Source organism: Oncorhynchus mykiss, chromosome 12 (genome assembly GCF_057628025.1).
Source record: "Oncorhynchus mykiss isolate SJ-2025 chromosome 12, ASM5762802v1, whole genome shotgun sequence".
In the NCBI taxonomy this organism is placed as follows: domain Eukaryota; kingdom Metazoa; phylum Chordata; class Actinopteri; order Salmoniformes; family Salmonidae; genus Oncorhynchus; species Oncorhynchus mykiss.
In genome coordinates this window covers 45447241-45468733 of record NC_143033.1, presented here as the reverse complement: position 1 = coordinate 45468733, position 21493 = coordinate 45447241, and the positions used below count along the sequence as shown (strand labels likewise).

General features: G+C 41.2%; 1 protein-coding gene across 4 annotated transcripts in view; it reads right to left on the bottom strand.

Annotated features, from left to right (window-relative positions):
- The window catches only part of LOC110537663 (protein FAM168A), a 63829-nt gene that overhangs the window by 10292 nt on the left and 32044 nt on the right, over positions 1-21493 (bottom strand). For 2 of the 4 annotated variants that reach the window (XM_021623875.3, XM_021623874.3), the window contains 5 exons: positions 15799-15876; positions 12971-13096; positions 1612-1754; positions 1036-1213; positions 560-699 (listed from right to left, as the gene is read on the bottom strand). In XM_021623875.3, coding sequence (XP_021479550.1) covers positions 581-699; positions 1036-1213; positions 1612-1754; positions 12971-13096; positions 15799-15876 — 644 coding nt within the window. In that variant the 3' untranslated portion in view covers positions 560-580. The remainder of the gene's footprint in view (positions 1-559; positions 700-1035; positions 1214-1611; positions 1755-12970; positions 13097-15798; positions 15877-21493) is intronic. The other 2 variants (XM_090192562.1, XM_021623876.3) reach the window with 1 other exon arrangement.

Sequence of the window (21493 nt, the reverse complement as noted above, 5' to 3'; positions counted from 1 at the left end):
CCATAGTGGAGTTTGGAGTGTGACTATTTGAGGTTGTGGACAGGTGTCTTTTATACTGATAACAAGTTCAAACAGGTGCCATTAATACAGGTAACAAGTGGAGGACAGAGGAGCCTCTTAAAGAAGAAGTTACAGGTCTGTGAGAGCCAGGAATCTTGCTTGTTTGTAGGTGACCAAATACTTATTTTCCACCATAATTTGCAAATAAATTCATAAAAAATCCTACAATGTGATGTCATAGTTGAAGTGTACCTGTGATGAAAATTACAGGCCTCTCTCATCTTTTTAAGTGGGAGAACTTGCACAATTGGCGGCTGACTAAATACTTTTTTGCCCCACTGTATATATACACTACACACAGTACATGTAATTTTCAAAGAAAATATCACATTTGTCTTGCAAATCATTTTCCAAAAGCAAATGTAACAATTACTCAAAATTAGAGTTATCATAATAAAAAATGTATACAAAATCTATGCACTTACGCATCAAAGCATCGACCCTTAACTCTCCTAACCATAGACTGGGATAACATTGGGTTATAGGAACAGAAACTTACATGAATGGGGTCCAGTGGGGTCTACCAGTGAGGAGGCACATAGCTATACCCAGGCGTCCCCTGGGGCCGGTACGTTGGCAGGGTGACCGGATGCCCACCGATGTGCTGAGTGGCATGCTGAGGCGTGGTCAGCAGAGTACCTGGGCAGAGAGGGTCAATCAGACATACAGAGGTCACCATGGTAACAATGGACAGACAGTTATCATTAAGGAAACACGCTGGTTGCCGAGTACTGTTATAAAGTTGTTATAAACACAGAGCCTTCACCCCAAACAGAAACATGACTGCAAATTATAGTGTGAACAATTTTTTTGAGTTGTTTGTAGAGTTGAAAATTCAAGTACCTTTCCCAAAATTCCCAGGTTTTTACAGAATTCTTCGTTGTAGTATTTCCTAGTTATTACCTCCTGATTCCACAAATATTCTGGAAAATCTGGGAATTTTGCAACCCTAGTAGTTGAGTGTTGACTTCTTACCAGCAGACATGGCCATGGTTGTGCCGGCTACCATGCCCATGGCCATATGGCCGTTGGAGCGGGGTTGTTGGACGGGGGCAGGGTAGAGGGTGGAGGGGATGCTGTTGGGCTGCACCACTGTTGTGTGGTGGATAACGTGAGGCTGAGCCGCATACATCGGCTGTGTGTAGTACGCACCCTGAGAGAAAGAGAAGAGAAGATAGAAGTGGTTTTTGGAATATTGCCGTGGCAATATTCAATATTGAAGAATGTATGTCATGGCAATAAAGCATCTTGAATTGATCTGAGATAGGGAGCGAGGGGAGAGAGAGAGGAAGATAATACAATAAAGGAGCGAGAGGGTGGGCCAGAGAGAGAGAGGATAGGGAGGAAGAGAAAGAAGTGAGAGAAAAGGAACAAAGGGAGAATTGGCCTATCTTACTTTTATAGCACAGATCATTTTACTCAGCAAGCTAGCAGTCTACTAACAATCCAAAAACAAGTACAGGGAGTAAATCAATCACGTCTTATAGAGGCAGATAGGCGATATTAACAGACAACCAACCCCAATGAATAGAGCCCATGTCAGATCCTTACCTGAGCGTAGAGGTTCTGTTGGGGATAGGCACTTCTGATTGGGTACATGGCCGTCTGGTAGGGGTTAGGGGATGGGGAGTACGGAGGGGGCGCCCCATTGGACTGGCCAGGGGGCACCTTGTAGGGTGTCCCAGCAGTGTATCCTAGATGTGAGAGAAAGCAGAGGGGGGGGGGGGGGGGGTGCAGAAAGAGAAAGCGAGGGGCAGAAAGACAGAGGGGAAGAAAAGATGGGGTGAGAGACCTAGTTTCAGTTTTCAGATCATTTGTCATTCTCTTGAGATTCAGTGTCTCATTGAAGGAGCAGAACAGTGAGAGCACACGTCTCACTGACTAAATAACACGAAAACATTCTGCCTGCTCCAAAGCGCTGGTTGGGCAACTTTTTTTGTTTTGTGATTACATACTCACAAAACATTGTGATATATGATGGTAATGCCCTCTATTGGCCAACATAATCATACACACACATATACATATATATATTTTATAAATAAAATGCAGCTAAAAAAAAAAACATTGGGCTATAGCGCAAAAACACATGCTACAACTGTACGAATCATGAGAGATAATGTTTTTGGAACCCTGGACAGAGACTACTATAAGTGCCTTTCTGGTGGAGCTTCAGCATGAAACAAGTTTGTGTGCGTCTGTCTGCATGTAACGATGTGCGCTGAGAGTCGGGAAGCAAGTTCAGGGAGTGAGTGATTTAATCAATAAACAAAACACGAATAACGCACAGACACGAAACAGTAACAATAATGCCTGGGGAAGGAACCAAAGGTAGTGGCATATAGAGGGCAGGTAATCAAGGAAGTGATGGAGTCCAGGTGAGTCTGATGATGCGCAGGTGCGCGTAACGATGGTGCACCATAATGAGCAGCCTGGTGACCTAGAGGCCGGGGAGGGAGCACACGTGACACTGCATCTGTGTGGCACGCACATTATGGAGAAAAGTGACAGTCAACTGATGAGAAACACGCTGTTTTACTTTAGTGAGTTAAGTTATAAATCATGGGCTGGATAGAAGCAAAGTCTACTGTCTTCAGAACTGGATAGTAATGACTATTTGCCTCCTCTCTTAGTATTGTTTGTTCAATCTCTTGATCTCTCAGAAATCTGTGATTGAGAATAGCCAATGTGTCACATATACTCCCTCTCCAGCCTCTAGTTCATTAGGCTGCTGATTATCCCGCATACCTGTCACCATCGTCTAGCGCACCAGCGCCTCGTGACACTCACCTAGACTCCATCTCTTTGATTATCTTCCCTATATCTGTCACTACCCTTGGTTCTTTCCTCAGGTGTTATTGACTCTGTTTCATGGCGGTGCGTTGTTTGTGTTTCATGGTTTGTTAATTTATTAAAAACACTCACGCCCTGAACTTGCTTCCTGACTCTCAGCGCATTCCTTATACTATGCCTAGGCCTGTAGACGGGTTGGTTGTTTAGCAACAAATCCAATGTGTGCGCAACTACGGGGCAAAACAGACAGGGCTGGCTTAGATTGACAACATGTAAAATATATGGTCTCCAACCTTTATTTAAATCAAATTAAGTTGCACAATGAGCACCTGATTCTCAAATACTTCATTACAGTTGTTGGATATCTAATTTGAGCCATATTAGCATAGACATGACATCAGTGAAAACAACTCAAAACAATTCATGCTATTAAGAACAAGATGAAACGAGCCACTTTAAATTCCCCACATGGCAGTTTGTCATTGTTGCTAGCTATCTGCTAGCTACACACGGCCTTCTGTCCCATTGATGCTTGCAAATCGTTTCCGTGATGTTCTCAGCTAACCTGTCTATAGACTGACTAATTATTTTTTTATTTTTAAAGTGGCAACTTTAGGACATGGAACTCCGTTAGATTCATTCATTGTTTGATCTGGAGGAAGCCATGGATGCATAAAACGCTGAAGTGTAGAGTAGCCTTGCCCAAAATCATATAAATAGCCTATCGAATGGAGAGAGAATGGAATTTAGGCCTATCCTATGTTTATTAAAAGAGCTAGACACAAGATAGTTAACTTCTTGGTGACAGGGGGCAGTATTTTCACGTCCAGACGAAATGCATGCCCAAATTCAACTGCCCGCTACTCATCCCCAGAAGATAAGATATGCATAGTATTAGTATATTTGGATAGAAAACATTCTGAAGTTTCTAAAACTGTTTGAATCATGTCTGTGAGTATAACAGAACTTATTTAGCAGGCGAAACCCCGAGGACAAACCATTCAGATATATATTTGGGAGGTCACTCTCTTTTCAATGAGTTTTCATTGGGAATCCAGATTTCCAGATTTGCAGTTCCTATCACTTCCACTGGATGTCAACAGTCTTTATAAATTGGTTGAGGTTATTCCTTTATGTAATGAAGAAGTACGGCCATCTTGAACGAGGGTCACTTGAAGTGTACTGTTAGAGGTGCGTGACCAGAAAGCATGCTACAGTTTGTTTTCTTCCTGTATTGAACACAGATCATCCCGTCTTCAATTTTATCGATTATTTACGTTTAAAAAAATACCTAAAGTTGTATTACAAAAGTAGTTTGAAATGTTTTGGCAAAGTTTACAGGTAACTTTTGAGATATTTTGTAGTCACGTTGCACAAGTTGGAACCTGTGTTTTTCTGGATCAAACGCGCCAAATAAATGGACATTTTGGATATATATCGACAGAATTAATCGAACAAAAGGACCATTTGTGATGTTTATGGGACATATTGGAGTGCCAACAAAAGAAGCTCGTCAAAGGTAAGGCATGAATTATATTTTTTTTCTGCGTTTTGTGTCACGCCTGCAGGGTTTGATTAATGGTTCCTCTCTTTGTTTATGGAGGTGCTATCCTCAGATAATAGCATTGTTTGCTTTCACATATCCCAGAGAGGTTAAGGTATTTTCTGCATATGCATTGTTCTTTCGAAGGCCAAACCCACCACCTGTAACTTATTTTGTACATGATGTTGCTGCTACCGTCTCTTATGACCGAAAAGAGCTTCTGAACATCAGAACAGCAATTTACTCACCTCGAATTGGACTAATAATTTTTCTTGAATGAGTCGGACGGGAAGGATATACTCCAAACACCCAAACAGGCCCTCATCCCCGACATTCGCTGGAGAAAAACTGAGATTTCGTGGAAAGAGATTGTGGTGCCTTGTACTGTTAGCTAACGTTCAATCGCTGGAAAATAAATGGGACGAACTGAAAGCACGTATATCCTACCAGCGGGACATTAAAAACCGTAATATCTTATGTTTCACAGAGTCGTGGCTGAAAGCCGACATCAATAACAAACAACTGGCTGGTTATACACTATTGGCAGGATAGAACAGCAGCCTCTGGTAAGACACGGGGCAGGGGCCTGTGCATATTTGTAAACAACAGCTTGTGTACGATATCTAAGAAAGTCTTGAGGTTTTGCTCGTCTGAGGTAGTGTGGTCTACAGCTTATCATGAGATACAGATAAACTCTCTAGGTAGATAGAGTATTTTTCGTAGCTGTCTACATACCACCACAGACCGAAGCTGGCACTAAAACCGCACTCAATGAGCTGTATTCCACCATAAGCAAACAGGAAAATGCTCATCCAGAGGCGGCGCTCCTAGAAGCCGGGGAATTTTAATGCTGGGATATTTAAAATCAGTTTTTACCTCATTTCTAACAGAATGTTAAAAGTGCAACAATAGGGGAAAAAAACTCTAGATCAACTTTACTCCACACACAGAGACGCATGCAAAGCTCTCCCTCGCCCTAATACAGACTACAAAGGGAAGCACAGCCGAGAGCTGGCCAGTGACACGAGCCTACCAGTGGAGCAGGTTGAGAGCTTCAAGTTCCTTGGCATCCACATCAACAACAAACTAACCTGGTCCAAGCTAGTGATGCACCGCTATGACATTATTGGTTGATACCGATATCCAATATTTTCCTTACCAAATAAACACAATACCAATAAAATATATTTTTTAATTTTAGCAGCCATTTAAGCAATCTAGTACAGTTAAATAGAAACACACACACATACACAGCGGTCTAAGACACTACATCTCAGTGCAAGAGGCGTCACTACGGTCACCGGTTCGAATCCAGGCTGTATCACATCCGGCTGTTATTGGGAGTCCCATAGGGGCGGTGCACAATTGGCCCAGCGTCGTCCGGGTTTGGCCAAGGTAGGCCGTCATTTGTAAATAATAATTTGTTCTTAACTGACTTGCCTTGTTAAATAAAGGTTACACACACACCAAAAAGTTATTTTGTTGGCATTTACGTATGTCCCCATTACCAGTAAAACATAATCAAACCTATTTCTTTCACTTACTTGCTGTGCTGTTTCGTTGTTCATTTGTTCAGTCGTTTCATTTTCAACCAGGATTTCTCATACTATGGAACGCTGTTTGGGTCTTTGCGTGTCAAATAAGCTTGTTGACCAATCAGGACCTGAATATGACTGCACGTCACATAATAATTTAATGCGTTCATACAATTTTTACGTAGTTATTACACATTGATTACACTACCACTCGTATTTCAATTATCACAACTATTCATCAATACGTACGCTATGATGCTGGTAAAAGTTGTCTTGCGCACCTACAGTGCTGGTCATAAAAAGCTCATGGGTGAAAACAATGTTCTTCCACAAAAACATAGCAAAACAACAATCTGTTTCAGAAGCTAACTTACCTAACTAAACTCAGGACATCTTCAGGACCCTGTCTTTCAAAGATAATTCGTAAAAATCACAAAACTTCACAGATCTTCATTGTAAAGGGTTTAAACACGGTTTCCCATGATTGTTCAATGAACCATGAACATGCACCTGTGGAACGATCGTTAAGACACTAACAGCTTACAGACGGTAGGCAATTAAAGTCACAGTTATGAAAACTTAGGACACTAAAGAGTCCTTTCTACTGACTCTGAAAAACACCAAAAGAAAGATGCCCAGGGTCCCTGCTCATCTACGTGAACGTGACTTAGGCATGCTACAAGGAGGCATGAGGACTGCAGATGTGGCCAGGGCAATAAATTGCAATGTCCGTACTGTGAGACGCCTAAGACAGAGCTACAAGGAGACAGGACGGACAGCTGACCGTCCTTGCAGTAGCAGACCACGTGTAACAACATGCACAACTCGCCAGTAGGTGTACCAAAACATTCAAGGGCCTTTTTTTTTAATAGGGTTGATCAACTTTCAAAGCAGAATTACTTTCCCCATTGTTCCTCAAATGCAGTGTATGATATATAATTTTCTAGCTCTGAGTCTCTACTTTAATTCAATGTAAAATAAAATCACAATTTGAAATTTTGCTACATAAGAGTGGCGATATCGTCCGCTATCATCCTCAGTCATTTTCCAACCAAGTTGTCAGACCCAGGTGGCCTGTTATTGTTGATAGACAACAACAAAAACTCACCTCTTCGACACTTAGTTTACAGAATTAAAAATGACAATGCCCGTCTTTCATAACTCGGTCAGTTATGAATGGATGTGTACAACGCATTCGAAAAGTATTCAGACCCCTTCCATTTTTCCACATTTTGTTACGTTACAGCTTTGTTTTTAAATCTCAATCTACACATAATAACAAAACGAAAACGAAAACAGGTTAAAACATTTTGCAAATTTATTTTAAAAAATAAACAAATACCTTATTTACATAAGCATTCAGACCCATTGCTGAGACTCGAAATTGAGCTTAGGTGCATCCTGTTTCCATCGATAATGCTTGAGATGTTTCAACAACTTGATTGGAATCCACCTGTGTTAAATTCTATTGATTGGACATGATCTGGAAAGGCACACACCTGTCTATGTAAGGTTCCAAAGTTGACCGTGCATGTCAGAGCAAACACCAAGCCATGAGGTCGAAAGAATTGCCCATTGATCTTCGAGACAGGATTTTGTTAAGGCACAGATCTGGGGACGGGTACCAACAAATGTCTGCAGCATTGAAGGTCCCCGAGAACACAGTGGCCATCATCATTCTTAAATGGAAGAAGTTTGGAACCACTAAGACTCTTCCTAGAGCTGGCTGCCGGGACAAACTGAGAAATTGGGGAGAAGGGCCTTGGTCAGGGAGGTGACCAAGAAGTCGATGGTCACTCTGATAAAGCTCTGGAGTTCTTCTGTGGAGAGGTCAGAAACTTCCAGAAGGACAACCATCTCTGCAGCACTCCACCAATCAGGCCTTTATGGTAGAGTGGCCAGACGGAAGCCACTCCTCAGTAACAGGCACATGACAGCCCTCTTGGAGTTTGCCAAAATGCACCTAAAGGACTCTCAGACCTTGAGAAACAAGATTCTCTGGTCTGATGAAACCAAGATTGAACTCTTTGGCCTGAATGCCAAGCGTCAAGTCTGGAGGAAACCTGGCACCATCCCTACAGTGAAGAATTGTGGTGGCAGCATCATGCTGTGGGGATGTTTTTCAGTGGCAGGGACTGGGAGACTAGTCAGGCTGAGGGAAAGATAAACGGAGCAAAGTACAGAGAGATCCTTGATGAAAACCTGCTTGAGAGCACTCAGGATATCAGACTGGGGTGAAGGTTCACCTTCCAACAGGACAACAACCCTAAGCACAAAGTCAAGACAATGCAAGAGTGGCTTCGGGACAAGTCTCTGAATGTCCTTGAGTGGCCCAGCCAGAGCCCGGACTTGAACCCAAACTGACATCTCTGGAGAGATCTGAAAATAGCTGTGCAGCAACACTCCCCATCCACCCTGATAGAACTTGAGAGGATCTGCAGAGAAGAATGGTAGAACTTGCCCAAATGTCATACACAAGAAGACTCAAGGCTTGAATCACAGCCAAAGGTGCTTCAACAAAGTACTGAGTAAACGGTCTAAATACTTATGTAAATGTGAAAAATATCATTATAAATACATTTGCAAAAAAAACGTAAAAAAACGTTTTTGGTTTGTCATTATGGGATATTGTGTGTAGATTGATGGGGAAAAAAACATTGAATTAGTTTTAGAATAAGGCTGTAACAAAACAAAATGTGGAAAAAGTTAAGGGTTTGTTATTGGCATGTCATGCCTAAGGATTTTAACCTTGCCAATGAAAAACATCTTTAGAGTAGTTGGCAATATCAGTGAGTTTTGTGATAAATGAGCCATCTGATTCAATGAATGATGAAGCAGAGTTTGTACTTTTGGCCAAAATGTAATTTAAGCTTTTTAACTATCATTCTTCTTATCATGCATCTTTGTTTCATAGTAGTTTCTTCTTATTTTTGTTTAGTCACATGATTTCTCAATTTACAGCATGTTAGCTAATCGGCTGTGCACCTAGACTTATTTGCCATTCCTTTTCCCTCATCAATCAACCATACAATGTTTCAATTCCTCATCAATCTACAGGGTTTTAACAGTTTTTACAGTAATTGCCTTAATAGGCGCATGCTTATTAGTAACTGGAATAAGCTATTTATTTCGTTAATGTGTCAACTGCAGCGTCTGGTTGCCCCTCGTTACACACCACAGATCTTCCACGTAGGAATCACTACAACACTTATTATATGACCTCTTATACACTATATTAGGCCCAGCCTTTGAAACTTTGGTTTTCCTAGATATGGCTACTATATAATGATCACTAAATCCAAAGGATTTGGATACTGCTTTAGAGCAGATTTATGCAGCATTAGTGAAGATGTGATCAATACATGTGGATGATTTTATTCCTGTTCTGTTTGTAAATGCCATGGTAGGTTGACTGATCGATAACCTGAACCAGGTTGCAGGCATGGTTACAGTTTGAAGCTTTTTCTTGAGTGAGCAGCCAGTCAATATTTAGATCACCCAGAAAATATACCTCTGTGAATATCACATTTATTATCAAGCCTTTCACACATATTATCCAGATACTAACTGTTAACACTTGGTGGTCTGTAGCAGCTTCCCACCAGAACGGGCTTTAGGTGAGGCAGGTGAACCTGTAGCCCATTACTTCAACAGCATTTGACATGAGATCCTCTCTAAGCTTTACAGGGTTGAGATCTGGTGACTGTGCCGGCCATGGTATATGGCTTACATATTTTTCATGCTCATCAAACCATTCAGTTACCACCCCGTGACCTGTGGATGGGGGCATTGTCAACCCTTGGGGTCATAGCCATGGTAGACAAAATAATGGTCTACCATGACCCTAAGCATGATGGCATGTTAATTGCTTAATTAACTCAGGAACCACACCTGTGTGGAAGCACCTGCTTTCAATATACTTTGAATCCCTCATTTACTCAAGCGTTTCCATTATTTTGTCAGTTACCTTTGGCAAAAATATATAAAATATATCATTATACAATATACATATAAATGAATTAGTCCATTTGTAGTGAAAGCTTATCTAGGCCTAACTTGGAGATACAAGGTGACTACTCATCTTCTACCATTAACCCCTTTCAATGATACAAAATGATGAGGGCTCAAGACATGTAAATGATGTCAACCATGCATATAAGTGTATGAGGTTATCTAGTCGCTGGACCATGGAGTTGGTCATGCAGAACTACACTACCCATGAACACTTTCTGCTGAGTTTCTACCACAGAGGTAGATATAGGACTCGAGCCCAAAAGCCTGTTTTAGCATGGGCAGAGCCACTGAGTACTTTCACGATTTTGAAGTAGTCAACTGGCTGGGACTTCCTATGGGTTAACTTCTTATGGCTGGGGGCAGTATTGAGTAGCTTGGATGAATAAGGTGCCCAGAGTAAACTGTCTGCTCCTCAGTCCCAGTTGCTAATATATGCTTATTATTAGTAGTATTGGATAGAAAACACTGAAGTTTCTAAAACTGTTTGAATGATGTCTGTGAGTATAACCAGAACTCATATGGCAGGCAAAAACCTGAGAAAAAATCCAAACAGGAAGTGGGAAATCTGAGGCTTGTAGGTTTTCAACTCAAGCCCCTATTAAAGATAGTGGGATATTGGTTGTTGTACATCCTAAGGCTTCCACTAGATGTCAACAGTCTTTAGAAACTTGTTTGAGGCTTCTACTGTGAATTGAGGCCGAATGAGAGGGGAATGAGTCAGAGGTCTGGCAGAGAGCCACACGCTGGTCACGCACATTTCACATGAGAGGGAGCTGCGTTCCTTTGCTTTTCTACAGACATAGGAATTCTCCGGTTGGAGCGTTATTGAAGACTTATGATAAAAACATCATAAAGATAGATTCTATACTTAGTTTGAAATGTTTCTACGACCTGTAATATAACTTTTCGTCCGACGTTCGGCTGGATCTGAATGCGCGTTTGGATTTGTGCACTAAACACCCTAACAAAAGAAGCTATTTGGACATAAATGATGGACACTATCGAACAAATCAAACATTTATTGTGGAACTGGGATTCCTGGGAGTGCATTCTGATGAAGATCATCAAAGGTAAGTGAATATTTATAATGTTATTTCTGATTTCTGTTGACTCCAACATGGAGGATATATTTATTTGTTTTATGAGCGCCGTTCTCAGATTATTGCACGGTTTGCTGTTTCCGTAAAGCTTTTTTGAAATCTGACACAGCGGTTGCATTAAGAAGTATATCTCTAATTCCATGTATAACACTTGTATTTTCAGCAACATTTATGATGAGTATTTCTGTAAATTGATGTGGCTCTCTGCCAAATCACCGGATGTTTTTGGAACTACTGAACGTAACGCGCCAATGTAAACTCAGATTTTTTTTAGATAAATATGAACTTTATCAAACAAAACATACATGTATTGTGTAACATGAAGTCCTAGGAGTGTCATCTGATGAAGATTATAAACGGTTAGTGATACATTTTATCTCCATTTGTGCGTTTTGTGACTCCTCTCTTTGGCTGGAAAAAATGGCTGTTTTTCTGTGGCTTGGCTCTGACCTAACAATCGTTTGTGGTGCTTTCGCTGTAAAGCCTATTTGAAATCGGACACTGTGGTGGGATTAACAACAAGATTACCTTTAAAACGGTATAAGATACTTGTATGTTTTAATTTAATTATGAGATTTCTGTTGTTTTGAATTTGGCGCCCTGCACTTTCACTGGCTGTTGTCATATCGATCCCGTTAACGGGATTTCAGCCCTAAGAAGTTTTAAGGAAGGATCACATAATTCCATCCAGGTCCCCCTGAGGCATCAGCCAATGAATTATACTCCATAACTACAGGTGACAAGTAAATTGCCAACCTTGGCTTTATACTTGTTCAAACAACAGACTCTGGATGGCAGTGTGCACCCTTTCAGTTTGTTTGCCAACGCATAGCAGTAAAATAAAAAAGGTCTCAATGGCGTGCTGCCCATGCTGTCACAGACGCCATAATGGGACAGATATAATGATGCATTGTCTATCTTAGTCTATGGTTTCCATAGACTTGAAGCAGAACCAGCGGTATGAATGCCCAAAGTGTTTTTCATCATGAATCTTGTTCAGAAAACAGCTCTGCAGAGTGGTCACTAGCTGGCAAAGCCACAAAATCTGACTTTAAACCTAACCCAAATCACACTGCTAAACCTAATGCCTAACCCTAACCTTAAATTAAAAAACATTATTTTTGCTTTCATGAATTTTTAACAATATATCAAATGTTGACTTTGCAGCTGGCCTTTCTAAGAGGAAATTCCTCAGTTCTTCCCCCAGGACAAGACTCATTACAATAAACCTCAACCTACTGGGTTTGTTCGACATTGCAGCAGACGTGATGCAGTTTTGGTAAATTGTGACCGACTGATCTACAAATAATAATTAGTAGTTATTGTGACGCACGGTAATTTGTATATTTATCAGTCGGTAGTCAACTGCAATGGTGAACATTTCACGTTAGACAACTTAGCGATGACTAACTACACACAGAATGTTAACCAAAACAAATAACACGTAAAAACACCCACAGGCACGCACACACACATAACTGTCCGTTCTGGTGGGTGATAGGACACCACCAAATCCCTTTCATGACTGAAACACACATTACCTATCCAACTGAAACATTGTTTTCCTATATGAGAAGAACGTTTGCTGCAGTAGCCAGCATGCGTGTTATATGATACAGCACAGCACAAAACCAAGCATGATGCCAACACACAGCCCCTTCCCCTAAGATGTCACTTGCCCCTGTGATTTCACTCACTACCTCACATCTTTCTACGGCCTGTCCTACTCCAAACCTTTTCCTAACCCATTTCCCAACAGCTCAAAAACCCAGTCCAGCATTGAATGTACCCTAGCCATGCCAGCGTGTGCAACATGTGTGTACATACATCTGTGTGTGCGTACAAATGTGTGTGTATGTCTGTGTGCATACATATAGGATCTGTGTTTGTGTGTGAGTGTGTAGAGTACATAGGGTCATATTTACTGAAAGCTGCGGCTGAGGCCTGGTACTGGCGGCCCTCTGAGCCCGCGTCCATGGCCAGGTCATAGGAGCCCTCTAGGGCCCCTGCAGCACCGGAGGCCTGGGGCCAGCCCTGCTTCACCAGCAGCACTGTCCCAGACACAGACACAGAGAGATTACACACACACACACACACACACATACAATAGAACACAGAGACACAGAAGACAGACATGGATAGATAGTAATAGAACACACACCACATGCAAATGAACTCACACAAACACTCACATAGAGAATACACACAGAGTAAACAGTACACATACAGTCACTAGAGAAAGTCTACACACCCCTTGCAGTCTTAACATTTTTCTGCCTTGAAATTATTGTTATTTTTAAATGTAACAAATTATAATTTTCCTACCAATCTATAGAACTTACTCTACATTTTCAAAGTGAAAAAAATAAAATAAAATATTTTCTGGTATTTTAGTGGCAGCATCATGTTATTGGTATGTTTGTCATTGGAAGGAAACTGGGGAGTTTGTTAGGATCAAAATAAATATGAAAGGAGTAAACCCCAGATAAAAAGTTAGAGGAAAACCTGCCTCAGTCTTCGGAATACCTAACCCTGGGATTTTTCAGCGGGAAAATTACAAATGTTTACGCCAAAGTCACACCAGAATGGTGTCGAGTGTTCCTCAATGGTCCAGTCTCAGTCCTGACTTTAACCTGTTTGAAAATCAGAGATAATTTGAATGTTGCTGTGAATCAATGACTCCCAACCAAATTTACTGAGCTTGAGCAATTTTGACAAAAACAATGGATATATGTTGACCTAAGAGTTTTGCAAAGTTTGTTGAACCATATTCAAAATGATTCACAGCTGTAATGGCTGCCAAAGGTGCTACCACCAAGTATTAACTCTGGGGTGTGAAGACATACACAATCAATACATCTTTGTTTTATAATTTGTATTAATTAGGAAAATGTTGTATAATTTATATTTAACTTTGAAATGTGGAGTACGTTGTGTACATTGGAAGGAAAACATTTTCAAATACATTTTTAGATTACATTTTAAGGCAGCAAAATGTGAAGACTAGACTTTCACTAGGCACTTTACACACACACACACACACACACACAGAAATAGAGTACATACACAAAGTGTGCACACACAGAGAGTACACATATACAGTAGAATACATAACGTTTCACACAATCAACACACACACTTGGGCTTAGTTTTGGATGTATTTTCTTGTGTTTCATGCCTAGTAAACATGACCCATCCCAGTAAAGGCAGTGCTGCACTGTCGACGACAACATGGCACAGCTGTCACAGCTCTCACTGACCTATTTCACTACACTCTTTGAAGCCCATCAAACCCACTGGAGCTTCAGGAGAAATGCAGTAAAACCACTACACATAACAAATATGGATCACCACCAACCACGACACAAACTACTAGCTACCACAGCTAGGGTTAATTCCATCTCAGTTCAGACAATTCAGGAAGTAAACTGAAATTTCAGGTACAATTTTTTCTCATAGAGAACCATGGATGAAATTTGAATTGAAATGTACTTACTGAATTTAAAAGGAATTGACCCCAACCCTTGTATCTACCTAACCCTTCCCTTTCCATGCACAGGGGTTGAGAGATGCATTACATTGGAACTATATTCATGTGTACTAGCTAACACAAGGAGGTGATAGAGAGACCTGCTTCTAGCCATCTCAATGATAAATAGTATTACAGTATTTATGATAATAAAAAGCCAATTCAACCCCAGGTTATTTCAGTTTCACTAAGTGACAAACATCTCAAGCCATCATCTAACAACAAAGGGCAAACTTAACCAACAACCATACTAAGGCCTACATCTGAAAATCGTTTATCCAAATAAAACAGAAAATAAATTAGGAATTATCTTATTAACAATCTTTTTTGTGGCCATGGCCAACATATATTCCCTATGACTTAACACACAGCGCGCACACACACACACACACTTCGGGAATCTGAACAGAACTTTCTAGAGCACTGTGTGGATGCAATATGAACAAAGCCTCTTTAGCAGCTCTACATAAGAGTACTCAAGGCATTGTGAAGGCTCTGGGGTGAAGTTTCCCATAGGTACAGGTCTTGGATCAGCATCCCCTCACCTAATCTTAACCATTAGTGGGGAAAATGCCAAACTGATCCAAGATCAGTGTCTAGGGGCAAATTCACCTTTTCCTTCCACGTTCTGAGTAGGTGCCAAGATTAGACACATGACAATGTCTAGATCCCATTCCATGAATACTGTGAATATGTGGATTGAGACCTTCTGGCGTTCTGCGGGAGTGCTGTGAGTGATGCACTCAAGAACTGTGCATGCAGGTGTTCTTACCTTTGAATAGCATGCACCAGCAATCTGATTCATGTAGTGTGTGTTCTATTACATGTGTGTATATTCTTACCTGCGGAGATAGAGTGGATTTCTAGTTTGATAAAACAGGCTTGTCTGTGCATACAGTGCCTTGCGAAAGTATTCGCCCCCCTTGAACTTTGCGACCTTTTGCCACATTTCAGGCTTCAAACATAAAGATATAAAACTATTTTTTTGTGAAGAATCAACAACAAGTGGGACACAATCATGAAGTGGAACGACATTTATTGGATATTTCAAACTTTTTAAACAAGTCAAAAACTGAAAAATTGGGCGTGCAAAATTATTATCGCAAGGCACTGTATGTGCATGTCTGTGTGTGCTTGCAAGCATGTCTGTGTGTGCTTGCGTGGATGTTTGTTTCCGCGGATGTGTGTTTCCGTGCATGTTCATGTGTACATGTGTGTTCTTACCTTGGGGATAGCCTGGGCTGCCAGTCTGGTAGAGGTTGGGTGTGTAGGTAGGAGCCTGAGGATAACCTGCAGGATAGCCTGAGGACAGAGAACAGAAGCTATTTAGAACACCATCCACTGAGTGAGTGAGTGTGTGTGTGTGTGTGTGTGTGTGTGTGTGTGTGTGTGTGTGTGTGTGTGTAGCACGCGTGTGAGAGTGTATATGTACGTGAATGCACATTAGTATACAAGTGAATGTGTGTGTTGTGAGATGGAAGGGCAAAGGGAGGACAGCAAAAAGACAGTGTTCCAGAGTGCCTGTGTGGAGGAGAAAAATCAGTTTATTACTCTATGGAGCCTCCATCTCCCCACATCCCTGTCACAGTGATTTACAGCCCTAAACCACCCTCCTGCACCAGATTCATAAAACATATGGATTGGGCAATGTAGTGGATGCAACCCATCCACGTATAATGCTCGAAAGTGGCTCAGTGGTCTAAGGCACTGCATCTCAGCGCTAGAGGCATCACTACAGACCCTGGTTCGATCCCGGGCTGTATCACAACCGACCGTGATCAGGAGTTCCATAGGGCGGTGCACAATTGGCCCAGCGTCGTCAGGGTTAGGGGAAGGTTTGGCCGGAGTAGGCCGTCATTGTAAAATAAGAATTTGTTCTTAACTGACTTGCCTAGGTATATAAAGGTTACATTCAAAATACATACATTAAGAGAGTATTCAGGTCTGTTGGGTTTTTAGAACATGAATTAGAATCTTTCTCTTGGCTTTTTCCACATTTTTTTTTTACATTACAGCCTTATTCTAAAATGGATTCAAATGTTGTTTTTATCATAAGAAAACTATACACAGTACCCCATAATGATAAAGCAATAATTTTTGCAAATGTATTAAAAAAACTGAAATATCACATTTACATAAGTATTCAGACCCTTTTACTCAGTACTTTGTTGAAGCCCCTTTAACAGCGATTACAGTAAAAATACTTATTGGGTATGACGCTACAACATTTTTCATCAAGGATCTCTCTGTACTTTGCTCCGTTCATCTTTCCATCGATTCTGACTGATCTCCCAGTCCCTGCCACTGAAAACATCCTCACAGCATGATGCTGCCACCACCATGCTTCACTGTAGGGAGGGTGCCAGGTTTCCTCCAGACGTGACGCTTGGCATTCAGGCCAACGAGTTCAATCTTGGTTTCATCAGACCAGAGAATCTTGTATCTCATGGTCTGCGAGTCCTTTATTTGCCTCTTGGCAAACTCCAAGAGGGTTATCGTGTGCCTTTTACTGAGAAGTGGCCTCTGTCTGGCCACTCTAGCATAAAGGCATGATTGGTGGAGTGTGCTGCAGAGATGGTTGTCCTTCTGGAAGGTTCTAAACTTCTTCCATTTAAGAATGATGGAGGCCACTCTGTTCTTGGGGACCTTCAATGCTGGGGATGAGCATCTTCAATATGTACCCATTGGTCCTCAGTGCATTTAACTATATGCTATAAGTAAAAGCCTTGGGTAGCGAGTTAAAACCACCCTAAGAATTAGGAAGATGTAAAACTTTCCTTTTTATTCTCTGAATTTTATTCGCCCATATAAAAAAAGTTATATGACCGAGTATACTTTTTTAAATTATTTCTTCGGTGGGGTAATTGGTAGCACCGAGAAAAAAAGAAAAAAAGTTTTATTCTACCTGTAAGATTTATGGGAAGATTTTTCCATTTGAATTAGATTTGCTTTCATATTGTTGAGTAATGGATTAAAGTTCTTTGTATACAGTGCCTTGCGAAAGTATTCAGCCCCCTTGAACTTTGCAACCTTTTGCCACATTTCAGGCTTCAAACAAAGATATACAACTGTATTTTTTTGTGAAGAATCAACAACAAGTGGGACACAATCATGAAGTGGAACGACATTTATTGGATATTTCAAACTTTTTTAACAAATCAAAAACTGAAAGATTGGGCGTGCAAAATTATTCAGCCCCTTTACTTTCAGTGCAGCAAACTCTCTCCAGAAGTTCAGTGAGGATCTCTGAATGATCCAATGTTGACCTAAATGACTAATGATGATAAATACAATCCACCTGTGTGTAATCAAGTCTCCGTATAAATGCACCTGCACTGTGATAGTCTCAGAGCTCCGTTAAAAGCGCAGAGAGCATCATGAAGAACAAGGAACACACCAGGCAGGTCCGAGATACTGTTGTGAAGAAGTTTAAAGCCGGATTTGGATACAAAAAGATTTCCCAAGCTTTAAACATCCCAAGGAGCACTGTGCAAGCGATAATATTGAAATGGAAGGAGTATCAGACCACTGCAAATCTACCAAGACCTGACCGTCCCTCTAAACTTTCAGCTCATACAAGGAGAAGACTGATCAGAGATGCAGCCAAGAGGCCCATGATCACTCTGGATGAACTGCAGAGATCTACAGCTGAGGTGGGAGACTCTGTCCATAGGACAACAATCAGTCGTATATTGCACAAATCTGGCCTTTATGGAAGAGTGGCAAGAAGAAAGCCATTTCTTAAAGATATCCATAAAAAGTGTTGTTTAAAGTTTGTCACAAGCCACCTGGGAGACACACCAAACATGTGGAAGAAGGTGCTCTGGTCAGATGAAACCAAAATTGAACTTTTTGCCAACAATGCAAAACGTTATGTTTGGCGTAAAAGCAACACAGCTCATCACCCTGAACACACCATCCCCACTGTCAAACATGGTGGTGGCAGCATCATGGTTTGGGCCTGCTTTTCTTCAGCAGGGACAGGGAAGATGGTTAAAATTGATGGGAAGATGGATGGAGCCAAATACAGGACCATTCTGGAAGAAAACCTGATGGAGTCTGCAAAGACCTGAGACTGGGACGGAGATTTGTTTTCCAACAAGACAATGATCCAAAACATAAAGCAAAATCTACAATGGAATGGTTCAAAAATAAACATATCCAGGTGTTAGAATGCCCAAGTCAAAGTCCAGACCTGAATCCAATCGAGAATCTGTGGAAAGAACTGAAAACTGCTGTTCACAAATGCTCTCCATCCAACCTCACTGAGCTCGAGCTGTTTTGCAAGGAGGAATGGGAAAAAATGTCAGTCTCTCGATGTGCAAAACTGATAGAGACATACCCCAAGCGACTTACAGCTGTGATCGCAGCAAAAGGTGGCGCTACAAAGTATTAACTTAAGGGGGCTGAATAATTTTGCACGCCCAATTTTTCAGTTTTTGATTTGTTCAAAAAGTTGTAAACATCCAATAAATGTCGTTCCACTTCATGATTGTGTCCCACTTGTTGTTGATTCTTCACAAAAAAATACAGTTTTATATCTTTGTTTGAAGCCTGAAATGTGGCAAAAGGTCGCAAAGTTCAAGGGGGCCGAATACTTTCGCAAGGCACTGTATGTATTCACCCCCTTTGCTATGAAGCCCCTAAAAAGATCTGGTGCAACCAATTACCTTCAGAGGTCACATAACTAGTTAAATAAAGTACATCTGTGTGCAATCTAAGTGTCACATGATCTCAGTATATATATATATATATATATATATATATATATATATATATATATATATATACACACACACACCTATTCTGACCAAGGAGCTCTCCAAACAGGTCAGGGACAAAGTTGTGGAGAAGTACAGAGCAGGGTTGAGCTATAAAAAAAATACCAGAAACTTTGAACATCCCACAGAGCACCATTAAATCCATTATTAAAAAATAGAAAGGTGGGCATTAATCAGAGAGGCAACAAAGAGACCAAAGATAACCCTGAAGAGCTGCAAAGCTCCACAGTGGAGATTGGAGTATCTGTCCATAGGACCACTTTATGCCGTACATTCCATAGAACTGGGATTTACGGAAGAGTGTCAAGAAAAAAAGCCATTGCTTAAAGAAAAAAATAAGCAAAAGGCAGGTGGGAGACTCCCCAAATATATGGAAGAATGAGACTGAAATGTAGCTTTTTGTCAATCAATGGAAATGCTATGTCTGTCGCAAACTCAACACCCCACCATCCCCACAGTGAAGCATGGTGGTGGCAGCATCATGCTGTGTGGATGTTTTCACTGGCAGGGACTGGGAAACTTGTCAGAATTTAAGGAATGATGGATGGCACTAAATACAGGGAAATTCTTGAGGGAAACCTGTTTCAGTCTTCAGGAGATTTGAGACTGGGACGGAGGTTCACCTTCCATCAGGACAATAACCCTAAGCATACTACTAAAGCAACACTTGAGTGGTTTAATGGGAAACATTTAAATGTCTTGGAATGGCCTAGTCAAAGCCTAGACCTCAATCCAATTTAGAATCTGTGGTGTGACTTAAAGATTGCTGTACACCAGTGGAACCCATCCAGCTGGAACAGTTTTGCCTTGAAGAATAGGCATAAATCTCAGTGGCTAGATGTGCCAACCTTATAGAGAAATACCCCAAGAGACTTGCAGCTGTAATTGTTGCAAAATGTGTCTCTACAAAGTATTGACTTTGGGGGGTGAATAGAATAGTTATGCATACTCAAGTTTTCAGTTTGTCTTATTCCTTGTTTGTTTGACAATAAAAACATATTTTTCATCTTCAATCATCTGGGTGTTTAATCAAATGATATAAAGACCCAGAAAAATCCTTTTTAATTCCAGGTTGTAAGGCAACAAAATAGGAAAAATGCCAAGGGGTTGAATACAAAACTGAATTGGTCCACCCACACAGACAGCGTGGTGAAGAAGGCGCAGCAGCGCCTCTTCAACCTCAGGAGGCTGAAGAAATGTGGCTCGTCACCAAGAGCACTCAAACAGATGCACAATCGAGAGCATCCTGTCGGGCTGTATCACCGCCTGGTACGGCAACTGCTCCACCCACAACCGTAAGGCTCTCCAGTGGGTCGTGAGGCACAACGCATCACCGGGGGCAAACTACCTGCCCTCCAGGACACCTACACCACCCGATGTCACAGGAAGGCCATAAAGATCATCAAAGACATCAACCACCCGAGCCATTGCCTGTTCACCCCGCTATCATCCAGAAGGTGAGGTCAGTACAGGTGCATCAAAGCAGGGACCGAGAGACTGAAAAACAGCTTCTATCTCAAGGCCATCAGACTGTTAAACATCACTCATTCATATATCTTTATGTACATATTCTTCATCCATTTCCACTTGTGTGTATAAGGTAGTTGTGAAATTGTTAGGTTAGATTACTCGTTGGTTATTACTGCATTGTCGGAACTAGAAGCACAAGCATTTCGCTACACTCGCATTAACATCCGCTAACCATGTGTATGTGACAAATAAAATGTGATTTGACTTTTGCAAGCCACTGTAACGGACCGCTCACTCTCTCCTGGTTACTTGGATATATATTAATCTATCGGTTTCTTCATATAACCACAATCTTGTCGGTACAAAACGGAGCTACTCTCTCCCAATATGTCCTATCGAATTGAGGCTGTTCTGAGGGCAAAAAGGGGTACAGCTTAATATTAGGAAGGTGTTCCTTAATGTTTTGTACACTGTGAATAGTGCACTATATACTACGCTAGTAATCTAGGCATAGAAGTGTCTTTGGGTTGCATCCCAAATGGCACCCTATGCCCTATATAGTCCATTTCTTTTTACCAGGGCCCATAGGGCTCTGGTCAAAGCTAGTGCACTATATAGGGCATAGAGTGTCATTTGGGATGCATCCAAAGACACTGCAAAGCCTAGAT